Below are 24,181 nucleotides of genomic sequence, written 5' to 3'. Positions count from 1 at the left end.
AAAAGTAACGAGAATAATATTCTCGTTACTTTTCTGCCTGTGTGTGTTTCGCGAAATTCTTTATTTAATGGCTGATTTTTCTTTTTTTGCCTGTTTACGAAAATGGTACGCTTTATAACACCTTGTAGTTGAACACTAGCCACCTAATGATGACACATAAGACGTTCACGAAAATAAGTCCAACCAAATTAAGTTAATGTTTCTCATCTGAAGGAGATTCTCTTCTTACCTTTACCAAAATGTCATGAAACAGTTGTGATTAAATATTCATAAAATATTTAATTTAGCGCCGTTGGTCCATTGTGTATTATCTATCGTCATAGAGTGACTGACAGAAAGTCCTGTTATTGAGTAGCTGTGTAGTATAAGCAGACTAGACAAATATGTATATTACGAGCACACTTGACGCGACCGAATTCCACCAAAAGTAGGGCAACATTTATATACTTTCTTGGTCTTAAGCTGTGTATAAGATCGTTGGATTATACATTTATCTGCCCCCGTAAAACTACCAAGGACTCCACAACCCAACCAGGGTGAATATTCACCAAAAATACGTCCATGCAGACCTATTTCTGAGAGCAATTAATTTCTACAGGGATTAGTTTATCGTACGAACTGGTCAAGTTCTTTCGTGAATAGTGTCCGAGGCCGCAACACAGTTCCCAAATCATATAATGTGTTGGGATGTGAGAAACAAGAAAATTTGCTGGAAGGATTTGAAGTCTGAATATGCCATTATCAATGACACAATATAAATTATGAAAAAAAGGAGCTAGGTATCACGATTATTCCTCTTTACCTGTCGAACGAAAGGGTCAGTAACATTCTTACAGTTGGGAACATTGATTTAACCCATAAAATTGCTTTAAATTCTTCTACTGAGCTTAATACATGCTAAGTAACTGGTGTCAGTGTTGTAATATCCGTCTCTCCATCGGTCTGTACCAAAGAAACAGTCGCGGAAGATATAGTAGTGGAAATATCGTCATTTTTAAGTTGGCCACCGAGGAGGAAGGATGTCGGCAGGGTCGCTCCTGTTGGCCAATGGTCTCCATGGCAACGCAAGGTCCGGACTCGCATTCTCGTCGATTTCAGGAGGCTTTTCAACACCTTGCCTTTAGTAATGCCTCGTGAATATACATCTCAGTATTTTTTGTCATGATATCGATATGCTATTAATGTCGACATAGTTGCTTAAATAGCATGAAAGAGAATATTACTGACATACACAATTAAATTGGAAAAGAGGAGGTGCCTTACGCTTTTTGGTACCTCTCCCTTGCCCATATACCTTTGCATAATTGCCTTGTATGTTGCCTATTTATATGGATACTGAGAAGCAACAAATAATATATATGGGAATTACATCGTGGAATAATGCTCTTGTACGGCACTGATACGATCTATGACAATATTAACACGATAATGATGATGATGATGATGATGATGATGATAATAATAATAATAATAATAATAATAATACATCATCGCTTCCTAAAATGTATCCATGAGTATAACAGCCCGATGACGTAGTAGACAGATAGGAAGGCAGGTAGGCAGACAGATAGGAAGATATATAGATAATTTGATAGAGATTTTGATTTGGGGGTTAATCTTGGCGCCTCCAATCGATTTTCCTTCACATCCGAGTCGACCTTTTGTTGAGATGGGACAAAGCTCCCATCCCATAACATACATATTTTATTTATGTTACTGACAGACGATTTTAGTTTTAAAAAGGCTTCCGGTATCGATTTTTTTTTTTTACTAATTTGTGTCCAGTGTCCATTTACTGGAACAGAACTGGACATTTCCAAAAGCTAATCAGGAGAGGGGGACATTTGGATCTAAGATTTTCGCGACTATGAGCCGATAGGCGGAGGGCGGTACGCTAAATGCCCCTTCAGCAAATTCCCACTAACCCCGCCAGTTCGAAATGTCTCTCTCAGGCTGAATAAAATCGTCAGGAGGCAGCCAGAATATATAACACTCCACTAGGAACTTACTTGGCAATATCTTATGTGTTGCAGGATCGGCCCAGTCTGCTGGTGTGGGCGTAGGTGTGGCAGTCAGAGTAGGAAATGAGTAAATGATGCAGGGCAGGTGCTGACAACACGAGAAATCATCCAGAACATCTCGGGTCTCAATGGGTATTTGAATCCCAGTGACGTCATTAACCCTCCTACTGAAAGGGTTAATCGAAAAATCTCTCCTGAACTGAATAAAATAAATAACATGATATAAAAAAAGGTCCAAACCTCACCTAATTTTTTCCTCTATCATACATTATACTCGTGGGTGCTAGAGAGGGACGCCTTCATGGGGTGGCACCGATATGGCCCGGCTGTGGAGCTGCCCGGTTATACCAACGTCCCCCAGTTCCCTCCTTATCCCCGGAATGAAGGATGATTGACTGCAGAAGGGTAGTTTTGTCCTGCAGTCCGCTGGCTGCACGTTCACCTGAGCCTGGGAACTACTACTACTACTACTACTACTACTACTATTACTACTGCTACTATTACTACTGTTACTACTACTGCTCCTACTACTACTACTACTAATTATGATGATGATGATGATGATGATAATTCTACTACTACTACTGGTGCTTACAGAGTAGCAGGGTAACTGAAAATCACATTTTAATGAGAATAAAGGCTAACGGGCAATCTCCTTACAAATGTCGTTGTGATGCCCTATTGAAAACGACTACTACTACTACTACTACTACTACTGTGTACTCGTAGGGCCCTGTTATACCGGTGGCAGGTTCCGTAACATTTCTTCCTTAGCGATTTAATTAGCATATGACACTTTAACACGGTCTCGTCTGTTATATCATGTAAATATTGACCTACTCTCCATCAGTATCATGAAAGAGGATACTGAAGCATAATATGCTGAATAAATCGCTAAGGTAGAGTTGCTACGATATCTGTGAAGCCATATAGAATACAACTATTAATATAAAAACAATTTTGTTTATTCCCTCATTCTTAATTTGTATCCCTGCCTTCATTTCTAACTTTCTTCCTTCCCTCCATTCCTAACTTTCTTTCTTCTCTCCATCTCTAACTTTTATTCCTTCCCTACATTCCTAACTTTCTTTCCTCCTTCCTTCGTTCTCAACACTCCTCTTATTCCATGGCATCTCCTTGGGATAATCTGATAGATAGGAGACGCACACCTGCTCTCCCGTAACCACTACCTTCATTCCACCTTCCTCCCATCGACCATTCTTAACCTTCCTTCACCCCACCTTCCTCCCTCCTTCATTCATAACTTCCATCTCTCCCTCATCTCCGTTGGTCACTATGGAAACATCGCCTTCACCTTCCTCCATCCCACCTTCTTCCCTCCATCATTCATAATTTTATCTCTCCCTCCGAGTCATCTCCGGTGGTTTCTATGGAAACGCCACCTACACCACCACCAACCACAATGATCCCACCACATCTCACATCACTAGTTGTTCTATACACTTCCTTTCACTTTATCACTCATTACATACATTCAAGGCCTTTCTGCCATTCCGAAACCTTCTTTCTATTACTAAAATGAAGGTATAGGCGACATTTTGGGTCAGAAAATAAGTAATAACAGATTAATGAGAGCCACTCCTCCCCAGCCACCCACAACAACAGACGACACACATTCCGAAGTTGCCAAATAGTAATGCATAAAAATCGCGAATCTTGTTCTCAAAATACGTTACGAACCTGCTGACGACAAAAACCATCAACAATCATGCTAGCATTGGGAGATTCTTCCACTGACTAAGCAAAATATCCGTTCAAAAGCGTTCTACTTGAAAATAAAAGGATTTAAAGCTAGCTATATTATTTTATAACATGGTATCTCAAATCCCAAAGGAAGTCGGGTAATCTCCATACACCATGAACTTGCTAATGTGGAAGCTTGTACAATGCTTTATTTTTCATTATGCTTTAGGAAAAGTAACAAGAAGGACGAGGAAACGTATATTTTGGCAGTGGAAACTGCTATACCTGTCATTTTCTCAGGAGAAGAGAAGCTTCCATTGACATACGACAACTTTACCAAAATGACGTCACATCACCGCCTCACGCCCAGCACAAGCAGTGGGGCAATGGCTATTCCTGGGAGTTTTGGCAGACAATTTAATGTAGCGAAATTTATCCAAGACCCCGTTGTCGTTGTATTATGCTGTCTCATTGAATGGGACGTTTCTCTAATATGTTTGACCGCTCCACTGGAAGGAATTACGGCCCGTTTGATGACATGAATATGGCGTAATTATTTAGTTCTACCAAATTAAAGTTACCCGTTTATGTAGTAAAAGTGAGGCATCTTCCCTACCTGGAACCTTTAGTCCGACTTATGCATTGCTGTGTAGGTTTGAATCTTTAGTTTTTAGTTAGTTTCATGCCAAAAATATAGAATATCCTTCATTGGAAACTGTATTAAGTAGATATCTTATTCGACTGCATCATAATTCCTGAAAGACAGCCCTTGATATGTCTAAATAAGTTTAAATAAATCTAAGTTTCTCTCCTGATAACAAAACAGTCGAATCATTACTGACTCATTGGCTTCGCTTCCCTGCCAACAAAGATGCCATGTCGTGGCTCATTGAAGAATGATAATATGTGAATTAGAAGATGTAAGATAAACATTTAAGCCATTTATATTAACGAAAGATAATTGTACTTGACAAAAACACTGCCACAAATTAAGAATAATTTGGTATCATGTGCTGTGAATGTTTAGTTAAAAGTACCTTTGATGCTGGATAGAGATTTGATCTGGCAAAACTGAGCTTCACTATTTTCCACGTATAATACATTTAAAAAACTTTAATAACCACAATAAACTGATGTAATGGTTAAAATACCAGTTTCTACAGACTCCTGTACCAAAGAATCCCACCAAGAGTCAATATATAAACCAAAATCGTCATTTTTGTTCCGACCGTCGTTGAGTGAGGACCTGCGCCACACACCTCCACTACAAGGACATCAGGGAGCATCTCTTGGAGAGGCGCTGCCCGTCTCTCACTAATGATTCTCGAATGAATGTTGGATCACTCCACCTATTCCACGCAACACTATACCCACCTCAGCCTCTCACACCACACCATACCCATACCACATTCTTATACCATACCATACCCATACCAGTCTCTCACACCACACTATGCCCATACCAGCCTATCACACCATACCAAAGCCATACCAGCCTCTCACATCACACCATACCCATTCCAGCCTGACTCTCCATACCATACCCATACCATCCAGTCACACAACACCATACTTATATCAACCTGTCACAAAAAAACAACACAGAATAATCTTGTTGCACAACACCCTGCCCATATTAGCCTATCACACCACACAACAGAATCAACCTCCTACACCACACCGTACCCATACCAGCCTCCCACACCATACAATACTCATACTACCCTCTCACACTGCACAGCACAGAATCACCCTCCCACACCACACCATACGAATACCCATACCAGCCTCTCACACCACACAACACCACACAATACGGAATCACCCTCTCACACCATATCCTAAGTGATTTACTTTGAAATTACAACCAACTACTCTCCTGGACTGTGTTAATGCCTTTTCAGCACCAAAACTAATTGAAAAAAACAAACAAATCAATAAATAAATTGCATGCAGGAATCAACAAACGAGGTATATGGTAAATCAACCCAATCACTCAAGGATGTCAGTTTAATTTTTATTCTTATCATCTACTTCCTTTCATTTCCTTTATAAACACTCCAACATGCTTGCATACTGTACATTGAACTTCGTAATCTAATGGCAGCTCTTTGCAATGTTCGATCCCCAGCAGCCTTTCTGTTCAGTTCCTTTTCCATTAGGTCACACTTTATGACCTCATCCCAGGTCTTTTTCCGTCTGCCTCTCTCAGCTCTACCCTAAATGTTCACGGCTCTCTCCCTGCACACCCACTTATCATCCTCCATCCTCTCCACATGCCCGGACCATCTCAATGTACCCCTTCTCATCACAACACTGACATATTTAAGTCCCAGCCTTCCTCTCAACTCTTCATTCTCCATCCCAACCCCTCCCTACCCGCCTGTCATTCAAGTACGCACTCCATGTCCATCTAATATTTATCATCTGACAGTATCACTCGGCCCAGGATACACTGTTCATAGTAAGGATTAGATACACAATTCATAAGCCTATTAAGGAGACCTTTCCGAAAACAAAAATCGTCTGGAGGTACTTATAAGGATACTAAAAGAAGAAAAAAAAAAAAGCGATCACGGAGCCTCGAAGGGTCAAACTGGTAAGGAGGAGGTGTTACGAAGTCTCCTACACATCCTTTCCTCCATTTCTTCCCCCATCATTAACTTTCCATCATCCCTCCCTCCTTCCCTACATTCTTAACTTTCCTCCATCTTTCCCCCTTTCCCTCTATTTTCATCTTTCCTGCATTCTTCAATCCATCTTCCCAATCCTAGCTTTCCTCCCTCCCTACATGAAATCTCCGTTGGTTGCTATGGAAACACCCCATCCACCACCACCAACACCACCCCTTGACACCTCATCTCCCCTGGTTGCTATGGAAACGCAGCCTCCACCACCACCACCACCCTGACCCCACCACATCTCACCTCACACCTTGTTTTACACACTTCACTTCCCTATATCACCGAGCACATGTACACAGTACCTTCCTGCCATTCTAAAAATTTCTTTAAATCCCTAAGATGAAGGTATAGGTGTCATTTCGGGTCAGAAATAGATAATAACAGATCCATGAGAGTCACTCCTACCCAGCCACCCAAAGCAACAGACGACACACATTCCAAAGTTGCCAAATAGTAATGCCTAAAAGTCGCGAGTCTTGTTCTCAAAATATGTTACGAAGCTACTAAAGACAAAAACCACTAATAATCATGCTAGACTTGGGAGATTTTTCTAGTAACTAGGCAAAATATCCCTTGAAAACAGTTCTACTTGGATATAAAAGGATTTAGAGCTAACTATACTATTTTATAACTTGGTATCCCACATCCCACAGGAAGTCGGATAATCAGCTTACATCATGAAATGGCTCATTTGAAAGCATACGCAATGCTTTGCTCTTCATTATGCTTTAGGAAAAGTAACAAGAAGGACAAGGAAACGTATATTTTGGCCATGAAAACTGCTATATCTGTCATTTTCTTAGGGCAAGAGAAGCTTCCATTGATATACGACAACTCTATCAAAAATGACGTCACATCACCGCCTCACGCCCAGCACAAGCAGTGGGGCAGTGGCTATTCCTGGGAGTTTTGGCAGACAATTTAATGTAGCGAAATTTATCCAAGACCCCGTTGTCGTTGTATTATGCTGTCTCATTGAACGGGACGTTTCTCTTATATGTTTGACCGCTCCACTGGAAGGAATTACGGTCGGTTTGATGACATGAATATGGCGTAATTATTTAGTTCTGCCAAATTAAAGTTACCCGTTTATGTAGTAAAAGTGAGGCTTCTTCCCTACCTGGAACCTTTAGGCCGACTTATGCATTGCTGTGTAGGTTCGAATGTTTAGTATTTAGTTAGTTTCATGCCAAAAATATAGAAAATCCTTCATTTGAAACTGTATTAAGTAGATGTCTTATTCGACTGCAACATAATTCCTGAAAGACAGCCCTTGATATGTCTAAATAAGTTTAAATACATCTAAGGTTCTCTCCTGATAACAAAACAGTCGAATCATTACTGACTCACTGGCTTCGCTTCCCTGCCAACAAAGATGCCATGTCCTGGCTCACTGAAGAATGATAATATGTGAATTAGAAGATGTAAGAAAAACATTTAAGCCATTTATATTAACGAAAGATAATTGTACTTCACAAAAACACTGTCACAAATTAAGAACAATTTGGTATCGTTTGCTGTGAATGTTTAGTTAAAAGTACCTTTGATGCTGGATAGAGATTTGATCTGGCTAAACTGAGCTTCATTATTTTCCACTTATAATACATTTAAAAAGCTTTAATAACCACAATAAACTGATGTAATGGTTAAAATACCAGTTTCTACAAACTCCTGTACCAAAGAATCCCACCAAGAGTCAATATATAATCCAAAATCGTCATTTTTGTCCCGACCGTCGTTGAGTGAGGACCTGCGCCACACACCTCCACTACAGGGACATCAGGGAGCATCTCTTGGAGTGGCACTGCCCGTCTCTCACTAATGATTCTCGAATGAATGTTGCATGACTCCATCTATTCCACGCAACACTATACCCACATCAGCCTCTCACAACACGCCATACCCATACCACATTCTTATACCATACCATACCCATACCAGCCTCTCACACCACACCATGCCCATACCAGCCTATCACACCATACCAAAACCATACCAGCCTCTCACACCACACCATACCCATTCCAGCCTGTCTCTCCATACCATACCCATACCATCCGGTCACACAACACCATACCTATATCACCCTGTCACAACACAACAACACAGAATCATGTTCTTGCACCACACCATGCCCATATTAGCCTATCACACCACACAACAGAATCAACCTCCTACACCACACCGTACCCATACCAGCCTCCCACACCACACCATACTCATACTGCCCTCTCACACTGCACAGCACAGAATCACCCTCCCACACCACACCATACGAGTACCCTTTAGGCCTCTCACACCACACCATAACCACGCCAACCTGTCACACCATGCAACAGAGAATCACCCTCTCACACCTCACCATACCCATACCATCCTCTGACACTACACGACACAGATGTACACTCCACAGCACACAATACCCATACCAGCCTGTCACACCACTCAACAGAATCACCCTTCCACACCACACCATACCCATACTAGCCCCTTACACCACACAACCCAACAACCCACCACACAGCATAGAATGTCCCTCCCACACCACACCATACCAATACCAGCCTCTCATATCACACTACACAGAATCACCCTCCCTCACCACACCATACCAATACTATCCTCTCACACCACACAACACACAATCACCCTCCCACACCACATCACACCATACCCATACCAGCCTTTCATACCACACAACGCAGAATCACCTTCCCTACACCCATACCTACTTCTCTCACCACACAACACAAGCTCACCCTCCCACACCACACCATACCCATACCAGCCGCTCACACCACACCACACACAATCACCCCCAACACCACACCATATCATACCCATACCAGTCTCTCACACCACACAACACACAATCATCCTCCCTCACCACATCGCTCTAAGGGAATTAACCGAGGAACCCTGAAGCTCCCACATTTTGTTGGCTAGTTTTCTGTTTCATTTTAATTTTTATCCCGATCATCACTGAGTGGCTGCTTTCACGCTTTCATGGCCGTATTGCAAGTAGCGTTGAAATCTTCGTAGCACCACTGCCTTGGATAATTATTTTTTATTTTTTAGTTTTGCCAGCCTAACTGCATGCATCCCAGCTTTATTGCTGCCTCTCAGCTCCAGCCTACCTGAATGTCTGCTGTCTTGTTTGTCAGTCAGCTTGCCTGTCTGCCATCTTTCATGCCTGCCAGCCTGCCTGCATGCATGTCAAAGAGGTGAGAAGGCTAATATTTAGACATGCATGCAGGCAGGAAGGGTGGCAGATAGTGAGGATGGCAGACAGTTGCAGGCAGACTGGCAGGTAGACAGAGTGGCATTTATTGTACATGCTTGGTCTCTATTTTGCCACACAGTTTCTGACCATATTTCCGTCCCCTGCTTTGTTCTTTTCCTCCAGTGTTATCTCTGAGGCCATTCACCTCGGACGGGTCTGATTTAATTGTGTCCCCAGCATGACCTCCTGCTCCTGGCTCCACATAACGTTCGTCACTATCTCCTCTGCAGCACCCTGACATAGGTCCCGCCAGTATCAGAGCTATCCTTGCCCCAACCCATCCCCTCTGACCTTCTGCCCCTTCCATGGACGCGAGCAACTCCTGTTGTTCATTACGTACCTTCTGCCACTGCAACTGACCGTCCACCTATCCCTCCACAGCTCTCAATCACTGGAATCCTCCTCTCAGTTGCCATTACTTACGCTACTCCTAGCCATGTCTCATGACAGTCCCGTCCTTCACCCGTTGGGTGAAGGCATGCTTGCTGCCTCTCCCGCCTTCACCTCCTACCGTTTCTCCAACTGGGCTGGCAGTACCCAGTAGAACTGCTTGCTCTTATCTCTGCCCTGACTTCGCTTTTCTGAAAACCTTTCAGGCCTAAGCATAAGAGATTACTGAGTAGCTTTTGTCTTTCTCCGCAACCTTTTCCGACCCTGCCCGTCTTCCCTCTTCTCGTCTCTTCTCTTCTGTCTACTCTCTCCACTCCTGTCTCCATCAGACCCACGCCCTCAGTTAACAGTTTTGTTTTGTCAATGTTCCAAGCCATATCAGCCACACCCGGCATAACCAGACTGGCCTTCCCAGACCTGCTTTGTAATCTTCCTTCCCCTACCATCCGCCCCTCCTGTGTCCAAGGCGAATCCACTGCGAGGGGACCAGGGAAGACGTGACCTACGCACTGATGACCAACGGCACGTTGGCGTTCCCATTCAGCATTATGGCAATGACTGTGGGAAGGGGCGCAGCTAGGAAGTTTAAAATGCGTCAAGCCGACTTATGGGGTGACCCAAGGAAAACTATTCCGGGGGATCTGGAGGTAATCCCTTGAAAACCTGGAGTGACCAGTGGGGAGGCCAAACATACTCTATGGGTGTCCAGGATTACAAAGAATAATAGATAGATAAATAAATAAATAAGTGAAATAAAAAATGCTGAACAAAACTGAGCACAAAGGCTGCAAGAAGACCATAAAATTAATTCATGAATAAGCAAATAAATACATAAATAAATAAAATAGAAAGTAAAGAATAAAGCTGAGTACAAATGCAGCAAGAAGACTATAAATGTTAACTGGAAGAGAGCATAGATTTTGCTGTTTAAAGACAGAAAATTGGTTGTTGCTTTGTTCAGCTTGCTGGAGACCTCATGTAGTGACGCGGGTCAGGGAAGACTATACTTAAACTCCACAATTCTGAAAGTCTCACATAGGCTGAATATAATCGTTTAACAGCAGCAAGCATAAAATATAAATTGTGTTCCCAGAATGGTGTTAAATGCCTCCATACACGTAACAGACAGCTGAGCAAGGAGGCTACAAGAGTACAGCATTAGAATAAATAAACTGAAAGTGAACAATAGAATTATTTGAAAACGAAAAGTGACTAGAGCTGCATAGATGGCATTCATTATTATCATATAATACAGTACAGAAAAGCTTCATTAGGATGTATGATAAGGAAGTAGAATGCGGAATGACTTAAGAAAGAAAGCTGCAAGACAGCTTCGGTGAGGTGTGTGAATAGAAAGAAAGGAAAGGGGCTCAAGTTGTGAAGGCCTTTATACGGTGTAGAAAATTGAATATATTGGAGTAAAACATGAGTGACCCGTGGTCCTTAAAAAAGAAATGGTCAAATTCGACTCAAGGAAACAATGTTAAGTTTTTGGATCTATGAGTATCACAACTATGACCTGGTAGGCGGGGAGCAATATGCTCAGTACCACTGCAGCAAAGTTTCACACGCAACAACCCTGGGAAGTAATGGGTTAAAGCAGAAAAGCAGGCAGTGTATTGAAAGCCTCAACTGAATCGTACAGATAATTAAACTGAGCACAAAGGCTGCAAGAGGATAACTCTAGAATGTTAGCAGAGGAAGAGGAAACCAGAGTCGCTCAGACTGAAAGAAAAGTTGCCGGTGCGTTACAAGACTTTATGTTGAACAGAACTCTGAGAACAGAAGGAAGAAGAGAGCTGCATGAGGGCGTCTGAAACCACCCTTTGGATATAAACCTACACAGGTTCAATCCGATTGGAGCGCCTTAATTACCTATTAAACCACCAGGCGCCATAATTTGGTTATATGGTTACCATCCATCGTAGTAAATGGTTTCATAATGTACAGGAAACCATTTGGCTTGTCACGCAGTGTAGAGTCACCCATAGGCAGAAGGAAGAGGAAAGAATGAAGGAAAGAAAGACGGAAGGGGGGGTGTAAAGTCACACGTAGGCAGAAGAAAGAGGAAAGACTGAAGGAAAGAAAGACAGAAGAGGAAGAATGGAAGAGAGGAAAGGGCAGACATCCAAAGCAGCACTATAATGAGTGAGTGGATGGTGAGTGCCCCCACCTACCACACACACACACACACACACACACACACACACACACACACACACACACACACACATATATATATATATATATATATATATATATATATATATATATATATATATATATATATATATATATATGTATATATATATATATATATATATATATATATATATATATATATATATATATATATATATATATATGTGTGTGTGTGTGTGTGTGTGTGTGTAATGTTTATACAGAACCATATGCACTTGTTTCTAGTTATGTATATAGGGCTTATCTCTTCAGTGCAAGGGGCAAGCTTAATAAACGTGTCTGTTAGTAGCCAAAGTAAAAGAGACATCATCTTATGAAGGAATTAATCAAAATAATTTTCAACCTCTTACACTGTGACAGTTCTCCCTCAAACCAATAATTCATCTGGGGATAATGAAAATGTACATTAACAAAACATCATCGTATTGAAGGTTTTATATGCCTCCCCATGTGCTCAGCAAAGTGCCTTTTTGGTGTTAATCAAGTTACAGGCAGCATCGCCATGGTGTTGTATCCGGCGTGAGTTCGAGAGAGTTCTGCAGGTGGCCCCATTGTAAATATAAACCAGAGAGGGTAGACGCGGCTGGAGTAGTGTAGTAGCCCCGCGGTCTTTGTGTGGCGCTCTTCCACTCATTTACTCCTCCCTTCCCACCTTCCCGTCCCGCCTCCATCATTCCAGGTAACACAGTCTCCCTCACTGTGCTCCGGAATTAGACAGGTAGGGGTGGGAATATGATTTTTCTCATTATCTGCCTCATGCAAGCCAAGAACACGTAGGGGACAGGTATTTTTTTTACCTTTCAATCACGCAAGTTCCACAAGGCTATTATTATTATTTTTTAGCTGTGTTAACTCCTTCAGTGCGATGACTTCTAATTTACCGGCACAGGTTTTTAATAAATTTCCAAGAGGACCCTTGGTGTTAAAGGATTAATGAACGCTACTATCAAACTCCAGTTAGAAAATCATCCCGTATGCTTCATTAAATTGTCTGGTGGTAGCAATACAAAGATAAATAATCCTAGCTATTTCTTTTAATTCCGAGGAGTTTTATTCAGCTTTAGAGTAGCAGCGTTTCTTCTAATGGACCAAGCAATTTCCCTTTTATGACGTGAGCAGTCTAATTATTTTTTGTCTGGCTGCTAATGTAGACGACATTATTAGCTTTTAGAGTGACAACTTGTTCACTGGGAGTTAATATAATATACGTTACGTATAGGAGAAACCATAAAAGATCAGAGGAAAAATGTGAAAAATGCAGGCTTCTCACTAAACAAAGGTAGTGAATTGAAATATGGGTCATTTTCGAGACACTTTGATGGTAGTTCTGTTTCTGTGCCCTGATTTCAAAGTGCCGTGAATTGTTCAAGTGGAAGAATTATACCAACATGTTGAAATAGCGTTGACTGTCTATAAAGCCGACCGCTATAATCATGCAGACCTGAAGAGGGTCCAAGTTGGGCCATAACTGTCAATTGTAATATGGACAATCTCAGTAGGTCTGTGTGGGAATAATTTATTTTATTTGCTTTGTTTCTAAATGATAACTATCCACGTCATTTTTAATAGTATAGCAAATCGGTTATAAAGATGATGATGATAAATTTCGTACTCCTGTGATTTTTTTTTTTTTTTTTTTTTGGTGCCTGGTGCCAAAGATATAAACTTTCATGAGCTCCAAGTTGCGTATGTATGTATGCATTTTGCTAGTTGTCAATATGTAGCTGTAGTACAGACTCTTACGTAGACTCCTGTTGTCTCCTCTCCGTACCTGCATTTTATCCATGTATTTTAACACAAGTATACGTTCTGCTTGCACCATCTCTTCTATACTCCTATTTGGAAAAGATTTATTTATTTATTTATTTATTTTTTACATCATTTGGCCATCTACATTTCCTCGGCTTTTTCATGTCCTCTTGTCATTCCATCATCTTTAATAATAATAAAAAAAAAAAAAAGGAAAGAAAAAAGACTGAAAAGAAAGGAAACTGTCTACTTTTGTCAGTCCTCTAACTCCTTTAAACATCATAATTAAATCTCCTTTCTGTCTCCTTTCACTGTAGTTTGTTAACTTCAGCATCTTCATCCTCTCCCCTACTTATGAGAGGAGAATGAAGATGCCGTCTCTTAATACAACTTTCTCATTCTTGGTACCATCCTAGTGGCTATCGTCTGTACCTTTTCCAGTTTAATAATATGTTTCTTTAAATGTGGCCCATACCACTGATGCATACTCTAGTTTCAGTCTTATCACTGACACTTACTTCCCTCAACATTCCATCCACATAGTTAAAAACCACTCTCAAGTGGGCCATCAGCCTATAACCCTCTCCACTGATCCTGTTAATGTTCTCTCCTTGTAAGAGATCTAGCTCCAGTTATGCAGTTTGTCTAAATCATTTTGCAATTCTTTGCAGCTGTCTTATTCTTGGATACGCTTCATAACTTTTGCAGCATTTGCCAGTATACTCATATAACTACTCAGCTTTTTTGACAGGCCCTTTACATATATCAAAAACATAATAGGAACAAATACAGAACCCTGCGGCACTCCACCAGCCATACTTTTCCGATGTGGAAAATAGTCCCATATAACTGCTTTCCTCTGCCTTCCCACGATATAGCTCTGCATCCATTTCAACATTTTGCCATCCACCCCTCTAGCAGTTTTCAATACCCGCAAAAATCTTCAGTGTGGCACCATTTTAACGTCTTTGGCTCACATCCAGGTAGATACAGTTACCAAGCCTCCCTTAATTCTTGCTAATATCCACCGCTCTGCTGTAGTAACTCAATATATTGGTGACAGAACATGAACGTTACCTGAATCCAATCTGTTTTGTTATTACCTCCCCTCCCTCCCTCTCTCTCTCTCTCTCTCTCTCTCTCTCTCTCTCTCTCTCTCTCTCCAAAGTTTTGAAGCAACACTAGCGAGGGATACCGGTCTATAACTGATAGGGTCTTCTCTCTCTTCTCCCTGGAAAATCGGCACTATATTCGTTCTATTCCAGGCTCTTGGCGCTTCTCTGTCCAACGAACATTTGATATCATGGACTGGTCGCCCTAGTTGATCCGCACAATCCTTAATAATCATTCAAACCATTCCATCCGGTTCCACTGCATTTCCCACGTCTATATCCTTCATCAACTGTAACATCTTTCTTCTCTCAGTTATTATCTCAGTCACTTGCGTAGATTTACTCAGATTTCTGGGAAGGATAATTTCTGTGACTGGAAAGGAAGGAGGCACCACAGAGACAAATGCAGTGATGCAGCTTCCTGCATATAACGTTCATCGAAGTGGAGACGGTGTAATACGGTACGAAACACAGATACAAGAAACATAGCACGGTTCATTGCTTGTAGCTAAATCAAACACCCCACATCCTCACACTGGCGCTCATTTTCAAAGCTTACTTTGCTACATCGGATCAACGTAGCTTTTCTTATTGTGTTATATTTTCTGCAACTACATTTTTCCTGTTTTTTAAATAAATACATTTTCAATATAGATTTTAAGTACTCTGAGAGTAATTGTGTATATATATATATATATATATATATATATATATATATATATATATATATATATATATATATATATATGCACACACACACACTCACTGTATTTATGTATGTATTGTCTTATTCATCGTCTTTTGGGGTTGAGCCGGTGGTGCATGAGTTTGCACATTCAGGTCACAGTCAAAGGAACGAGGACAGACTCTGTTTAACTCTCGTCCTTGTTGCCCTAACAACACAAATGGGGGTCTGGCTATAACGCAGGCGGTTGTAGATCGTATTCTAGAGAGAGACTGAGGCAACTAAAATTGATTATAATGTCCTACGTGGTCTTGATAGGCGATAGTGTGTGCGTGTGTGTGTGTGTGTGTGTGTGTGTGTGTGTGTGTGTGTGTGTGTGTGTGTGTGTGTGTGTGTGTGTGTGTGTGTTGGCACTAGGACCATCGGATATATTGAGCACTCACATAACACCCCTTTGACATTTTTTTCTCACTGCTTCACATTATCACGATGCTGTCTCGTGCTGAGAGAGAGAGAGAGGGGGGGGGAGGGGGTCTCCTATTGGTCTTTGCAGCCAAATCACGCACTTCAAATTCTCTTGCTGCTTCCAGACGTTTCTATTCAGCTTCGTGAAGTGCCTGAACAACGAACAGTTCAGTGAGTCTTAATTCTAATCCCCTTCAGTACGAAAACCTCTCTACTAAGCCGAATAAAAATCGTAAGGACTTTGTAAAAATGAAGTGAAAATACGTACTAGGGTTGAAGTGGTTGAGATATTTCCCCCGTCGAGATAATATTTCATCATCATCAATATTGTCATCATCATCATCATCATCATCATCATCATTATCGTTATTATCATCACCCTCACCGTCATCATCATCATCATTATCGTTATTATCATCACCCTCACCGTCATCATCATCATCATTATCATCAGCTTGTTCATCATCGTCATCATCTTCATCATCATTCTAACCCTGCTTCTCATTAATATAAAGGGTAAATACTGCCGTAAGGCTCATGATGTTACTAAATGCTCCCCTATTAAGTGTCCTACAAACGTAATGCTGCAAAAATAAAATAAAATAAATTAAAATAAAATGCAATGATTCAGTGGCAACAATGCTCTTGCAACAACACAGTACCGGTATAATAATTCGCTATATCTGTCTGTTTATCTGTTTGTATCAGTATCTATCTACCTATTTATCTATCTATCTATCTGTTTGTACGTCTGTCTATCTATCCGTTTGTCCGTCCGTCTATCTGTCTATTTATCTCTAACTATCCATCCATCTATCTGTCTGTCCGTCTATCTATCTATATATCTATCTGTCCTACTTCTGTGTATTATTCTATTATCAGTGTCCTTCCCTCTGTCAATACATTTAAGTGCCTGGTTGTCAGATGACCGTGAAGCCTCAACATACTGTTTCCTGTCACTGTTTTACCGCCATTTGCTATGACACGAGCCCATTAAAAATTCCATTGACCTGACATCTCATCCTTCTTACTCTGACAGGAAGTAAAAATAAATTATAAAAAAGTGGTAGCTGTTCCAAGGATAGCTAATCATCATTATCATCATTATCATCATCAGCATTATCATCATCTGGGTATTTCATGTGACTATTTTTGAGAATGTGTAAAAAAGCTCATTAGCCAGACATTCCTCTTTGTTCCTCACTTCCTCACTCGATAAGAACAGTATGTAATCTTTAAGAAAGAGTGCTTAACACTAGTACTTACAGCAGCAGCAGTCATAACATTACAACAAAAACAACAGTAATAACAATAAAAACAACAGCAACAACAACAATAATAAAAATTTTAATAATAATAATAATAATAATAATAATAATAATAATATTAAGAGCAATTCGAGATTGCAAACCTCCGCCAAGGCGGAGTATGTGGTAGATCTGATGGAGATGTTATCTTGTACTTTTTGTGCAAGCATTGTAGGCATTATTTATCGAGTAGAAGCAAAAATGATGAAATTGCCACTATCCCGCAATGGCAGAGAATCCTTTAATAAATTTCTGCATCTGGATGATGATCCGGATCACAGCCAAAATCAAATGGATTATTCCTTGGGCCACACCCTACCCCTCCAAAAAATTTCAGCAAAATCCTTTCATAACTTTCAGTAATCCTGCTAACAAACAAATCAACGCCAGCAAAAACATAACCTCCTTGGCGGAAGTAATAATCATAATATTAATGGTGATGATGATGATGATGATGATGATGATGATGATGATTATTGCTATTGGTTCACCCTCATCTTAAATGTCAGGACCAGCTTACCTAACCCCGGGCTCCTCCGCTTCTCATGGGGCAACATAGGATTGGATGATGGATGGATGGATGATGATGATGATGATGATGATGATCATTATTATTATTATTATTATTATTATTGGTGGTGGTAGTAGTAGTAGTAGTAGTAGTAGTAGTAGTAGCAGTAGTAGCAGAAAGAATGATATAAGACTGAGTAGAAAATATCAGTACTTTAGTCATCAATCTCTAAACCGCAGACGTGTTGTCTGAATATTCTACCACCATTCACTACTACTACTACTACTACTACTGCTGCTGCTGCTATTACTGCTTCCACTACTACCACCACCATATCCATTATCAAAGCATTATACATACAAATACCCCACTACACCTCTCAGTGCCCATACCACCCCCAATCCCATCACTGCAACTACCACAACGGCCACCCCAGTACCTATCACCCCGGTATCACATCACGAGGCTTCAGGTTCCCGGTACTGCATGGGAAGGGGGGAGGGGGGGATGGTGTCAGAAATAGCGAGGAGGAAGAGGGGTGCCACATATAGCGACGTGCAGTGAGCGATGCCAACACCCCAGGCCGTCCTCTGGCACCTTACACTTGGCAAGGTCAGGCGGTCAGATGGCAGCGGGCGTTATTCTTTTGTTTTGCTATGGTGGATGGAGAATGGAGGCGTAATATATTTGTTTTGCTATGGTGCCAAGAGGATGAAGGCATAATTAACTTGTTTTGTCATGGTGGGCGTGGGATATTTTCACTTGTTTGTTACTGAGACATTATTCATTTGTTCCCGTTTAGCAGTAGAACTAAGGAGTGTAATTATTAGTTATGTGCTAATTACCGGAAGGGCTACGTAGAATGGAGGCGTAAATAATTTGTTAGGGTTTGTTTATATAAAATAAAGAAAGAAAACGAAAGCTACAAGCGTGCAAAATTTTCTTTTACAAACAAAAAATTAAATCAGCAATAGTCAGAATCAAGATCTGTTATTTAGAGATGTCTGGACACACTAAGTTAAAAGACTGACGGTCAGACTGTGGCGAAAACAGCGCGAAGACAGAATACCAACTAACTATTGCATTAAAACACACACGCAGAAAAAAAAAAAAAAAAAGGGGTGTGTAGTTATGTGCCGGCAATAATGGCTCAAAGATTAAAGAGTTTAGATGGGGAGGAAGTGCTTAAAAAAAAAAATCATGAGGACTAAGGACTAATATAGTGTCGGTAACAGTATTCATATAGTTTAAATCTAGACATGGGTGCATAAATAACATACGTGAGAATATTAGCGCGCCGTGGCCAAAAATAAACAGGTGAGGATGAGATGCCAAAGTACCTCCTAAATCAGCGAGATAATTGTTTTAATCCTGGCTGAAGTCTGAGCAAGTCTACGATGAGCCAGGAAATTGTTGTGTAGCCGTGCAGGTCGTCGCCCCTCGTATTCACACGTGGCACAGGCAGTCTTCATTATAGTCAGGTGTACATTCCAGTATATTCAAATTTTTCAATACGACTGGTGCTGTCAACTCGTCTATGGTAGCGTCTCCTCGTCCTCCTCCTCGTCCTCGTCCTCCTCCTCGTCCTCCTCCTCCTCCTGGCTAACGCGACACGATTATACCCAGCTGGGGGTGTTGGTGGCATGTGTGTTAATGAGGTACAAGCGGTCTTCACTATAAGTCAAGTGTGCGATCCAAACCCTCACGTTTCACCTATGGTTGCTACTGTAAAATTTAGGGGTCAAGTGTCATACCAGCTTTATAAGTGGCGATAAAATTTTATTAGGCACCTTCTGTAATTTACTATGGAATAAACACCAAGGGAGACTAAAAGTAGGGCGCCTTACCGGTACAGAGTCTCTCTCTCTCTCTCTCTCTCTTTGTATCTATCACCAAGTACCCTCGCTAATTTAACACTTTCTTGTTCCTGTTTTCCATACGGCCCCACCCACAAGTCATAAAACACCTTTACTAATACCAGAATATCAGATCTGTCTGTGGTAACCGCAGCGTATCACAATAATATGGCGTATATTAGGCTAGTGCCCAAATGCCAGGGGACCTGTGAACACTGAAGAGATCAGCCTCCTTTTGGTGTGTCGTAGGTTGCCAACTGGACCTTAAGATGTGGTATAGGCTATAAATGAATAGTTCTGCTTTACACAGCATGAGTGACTAGCTCAAAATAACCATACATACCATACCATACAGCTGACGGTAATCTTCTTCCTCCTCTTCTTCTTTTAGTATCTATTCAAGCTACGGTCAGACGATTTTATTCAGCTTGGAGTAAGTCACAGGAACCTGAAAGTGTAAATACTGTTACCATAAACCCGCTTACGAATAGGCAAACTCTAACAGTGTATTCTAACTAACGTGACGCGACTATACTCAGCTGGGGGTGTTAGTGGCGTGTGTTAATGGTGTACAAGCAGTCTTCATTATAAGTCAAGTGTGTGATCCAAACTCTCACAACGTTTCCCATATGGATGATACTGTAAAATTTAGGGGTCAATCTTTATAAGTGGCGATAAAATGTTAATAGGTACCTTGTGCAATTTGCTACTAAATAAACACCAAGGGAGACTTAAGGTAGGGAGACACATAGGGACTCTCTCTCTCTCTCTCTCTCTCTCTCTCTCTCTCTCTCTCTATATATATATATATATATATATATATATATATATATATATATATATATATATATATATATTTATTTATTTATTTATTTATCTGTCACCAAACACCCTCACTGATAAAACACTTTCTCATCCCTGTTTTTCCTTATAACCCCACCCACAAGTCATAAAAACACCCTTACTAATACCAGAACACCAGATCTGACTGTGATTACCCCAGCATATCACAGTAAAGATGGCGTATATTAGTGCCCAAATGCCAGGGGATGTGTGAAGACTGCGGAGATCAGCCTTCCTTTGGTGTGTCGTAGGTTGCCAACTGAACCTTAAGAAGTGGTATAGGCTATAAATGAATAGTTCTGCTTTACACAGCATAAGTGACTTGCTCAAAATAACCATACATACCATACAGTAAGGGGCTCAGCTGACGGTAATGCAAAGGAGGGTATGACAGTATGCTTAGTTCATGTCTAGAGTGAGATGCATTAAAGAGGGTGTTATTCTCATGTTTCTCCTGCACACTTCATTCCACATCTCTTCTCTCATCTCATTGTGTTTATCACTTCTCACATTCGGTAACAGCTTCACTATTCCTCACCCGTTAGTGTTTTTCATACATCGTCCTTTACTGTAAGTCTAACCATTTTTTCGGCGATTTTAAAGCAAAGCGGGATATATGTTTTATTTATTTATTAGAAGTTAGTTTTTTTTTCTGAGTAGATAGCTGCTATTCTTCACACCCTATCGCGCATCTTCTATTTTAAGTTCTCATTATCTTGTCTCGGTCTAATTCTTTTAATTTCAATTCCGTCATGGGTTACATCCTTGGACCTTAAATCGCGAAGTGGAATGCAGGCTCTGACTTTTTGATGAACATTTCCGAAACATGTGACGAAAATTAATGTGTCTGGTCTCTACCGTTGGTGACTGTACTATGTAATGTGGGATGCAGGTTGACCACGCCTAAGTAACCACAGCCGTTCCATAAATGACAGCAAAATCTAGGACTTGCATTCTACTTCGCGATTTCCAGTTGAACATATTTTTTAAAATTTCTAATTGTTCTGTCTTACAGTGGTTCCTGGTCTCCCCCACAGAACATCGAGATGGCGTCTCGAGGGCGTGCAGTGGGTATCGACCTGGGCACCACGTACTCGTGCGTGGGTGTGTTCCAGCACGGAAAGGTGGAAATCATCGCCAACGACCAGGGCAACCGCACAACGCCCTCCTACGTGGCCTTCACCGACACCGAGCGGCTGATTGGAGACGCCGCAAAGAACCAAGTGGCCATGAACCCTAATAATACCGTATTCGATGCCAAACGACTCATTGGACGTAAGTTTGATGAGCCATCAGTGCAGAGCGACATGAAGCACTGGCCCTTCACTGTTGTCAATGAAGGCGGCAAGCCGAAAATTGTGGTTGAGTATAAGGGCGAGAATAAAAAGTTCTTCCCAGAGGAGATCTCGTCTATGGTGCTGATCAAGATGAAAGAAACGGCTGAGGCATACCTTGGAACGGCTGTGAAGGACGCCGTCGTCACCGTCCCGGCATACTTCAATGACTCCCAGCGTCAGGCCACCAAGGACGCCGGCACCATCTCCGGCATGAATGTCCTGCGCATCATCAATGAACCCACAGCCGCCGCCATCGCATACGGGCTGGACAAGAAGGTGGGCAGTGAACGCAACGTGCTGATTTTCGACCTGGGTGGTGGTACTTTTGACGTGTCCGTGCTGACCATTGAGGACGGTATATTTGAAGTCAAGTCGACAGCTGGTGACACCCACCTGGGCGGTGAAGACTTTGACAATCGCATGGTCAATTTCTTCGTTCAAGAGTTCAAACGGAAGTACAAGAAAGACTTGGGTGGCAACAAGCGTGCCGTCCGCCGCCTCAGAACGGCGTGTGAGCGAGCTAAGCGCACTCTGTCCTCCTCCACACAGGCCAGCATCGAGATCGACTCGCTGTTTGAAGGCATCGACTTTTACACGTCAGTGACTCGGGCCCGCTTTGAGGAGCTGTGTTCTGATCTGTTCCGTGGTACACTGGAGCCGGTGGAGAAAGCGCTGCGTGATGCAAAGATGGACAAGGCGCAAATCCACGACATCGTGCTGGTGGGCGGTTCCACCAGGATTCCCAAGATCCAGAAGCTGCTTCAGGATTTCTTCAATGGCAAGGACCTGAACAAGTCCATCAACCCTGACGAGGCTGTGGCGTACGGTGCAGCAGTGCAGGCGGCCATCCTGTGTGGTGACAAGTCCGAGACTGTACAGGACCTGTTGCTGCTGGATGTGACACCACTGTCCCTAGGTATAGAAACCGCCGGTGGTGTGATGACGGCCCTCATCAAGCGTAACACCACCATCCCCACCAAGCAAACCCAGACCTTCACCACTTACTCCGACAACCAGCCTGGCGTGTTGATCCAGGTGTATGAGGGTGAGCGTGCCATGACGCGGGACAACAACCTACTCGGCAAGTTTGAACTGACAGGCATTCCGCCAGCACCGCGTGGGGTCCCGCAGATCGAGGTCACCTTCGATATCGACGCCAATGGGATTATGAACGTGTCTGCAGCAGATAAATCGACTGGGAAAGAGAACAAGATTACCATCACCAATGACAAGGGTCGCTTGAGTAAGGAGGACATCGAGCGCATGGTTAACGAGGCAGAACATTACCGAGCCGAGGATGAGAAGCAAAAAGCCCGCATCACCGCCAAGAACAACCTGGAGTCCTACTGCTTCAACATGAAGGCAGCGGTGGAGGATGACAAGGTGAAGGACAAGCTGCCCGAGAGCGATATCGATCAGGTGGCCCAGGCCTGCCGTGAGACCCTGGCCTGGCTGGACGCCAACCAACTGGCCGAAACTGAAGAGTATGAGGACCGTCAGAAGCGCCTGGAGGAGGTGTGTCGCCCCATCATATCCCGTCTGTACAGCGGTGCGGGAGCCCCGCCCCCTGGGGGGCCCGGCAGCCCACCTGGGGGTTCCGGAGGCCAAGGACCCACCATCGAGGAGGTTGACTAAACCACACACACACACACACACACACACACACACACACACACACACACACACACACAGATGCATCATATACATGGCTACATACATGCAAATGGATACAAAACTTTCTACTTGAGCTGAGCCATTGCTGTTATATAACACACAAACACATATGCACATAATATGACGTAAAAAACAACCTTCAGCATCTACAACTTTGTTAAATAAACATTGTTGACATTTTCCGCTGCAGTTTTAATATCTGATAAAACCAGCGATACTAGCGACGGCAACCAAGATTAGAGAGCTATGCATAGTGGTAAATGTGAAAAATGATGTGTGTGTGTGTGTGTGTGTGTGTGTGTGTGTGTGTGTGTGTGTGTGTGTGTAGGGAGAGGTAAATATCAACCTGAATAACACC

General features: G+C 42.1%; 1 protein-coding gene across 3 annotated transcripts; it reads left to right on the top strand.

Moving 5' to 3' along the window:
- Positions 1 to 11,990: 11,990 nt before the first annotated feature.
- Positions 11,991 to 24,003, top strand: LOC145407861 (heat shock cognate 70 kDa protein-like). 3 transcript variants are annotated; one of them, XM_080278718.1, is made up of 2 exons: positions 11,991 to 12,230; positions 21,850 to 24,003. In XM_080278718.1, exon 2 carries the CDS (start codon positions 21,859 to 21,861, stop codon positions 23,782 to 23,784), a length of 1,926 nt encoding a protein of 641 aa, XP_080134844.1. In that variant the 5' UTR covers positions 11,991 to 12,230; positions 21,850 to 21,858; the 3' UTR covers positions 23,785 to 24,003. The 3 variants fall into 3 exon arrangements, with proteins under 3 accessions (XP_080134844.1, XP_080134842.1, XP_080134843.1); XM_080278716.1 differs by lacking the exon at positions 11,991 to 12,230 and adding an exon at positions 12,820 to 12,963; XM_080278717.1 differs by lacking the exon at positions 11,991 to 12,230 and adding an exon at positions 12,856 to 13,002.
- Positions 24,004 to 24,181: the final 178 nt, after the last annotated feature.

This window comes from Coenobita brevimanus, chromosome 74 (genome assembly GCF_032717465.1).
Source record: "Coenobita brevimanus isolate Jiangsu-jjx chromosome 74, ASM3271746v2, whole genome shotgun sequence".
In the NCBI taxonomy this organism is placed as follows: Eukaryota; Metazoa; Arthropoda; class Malacostraca; order Decapoda; family Coenobitidae; genus Coenobita; species Coenobita brevimanus.
This window is presented reverse-complemented; position numbering and strand designations above follow the sequence as displayed.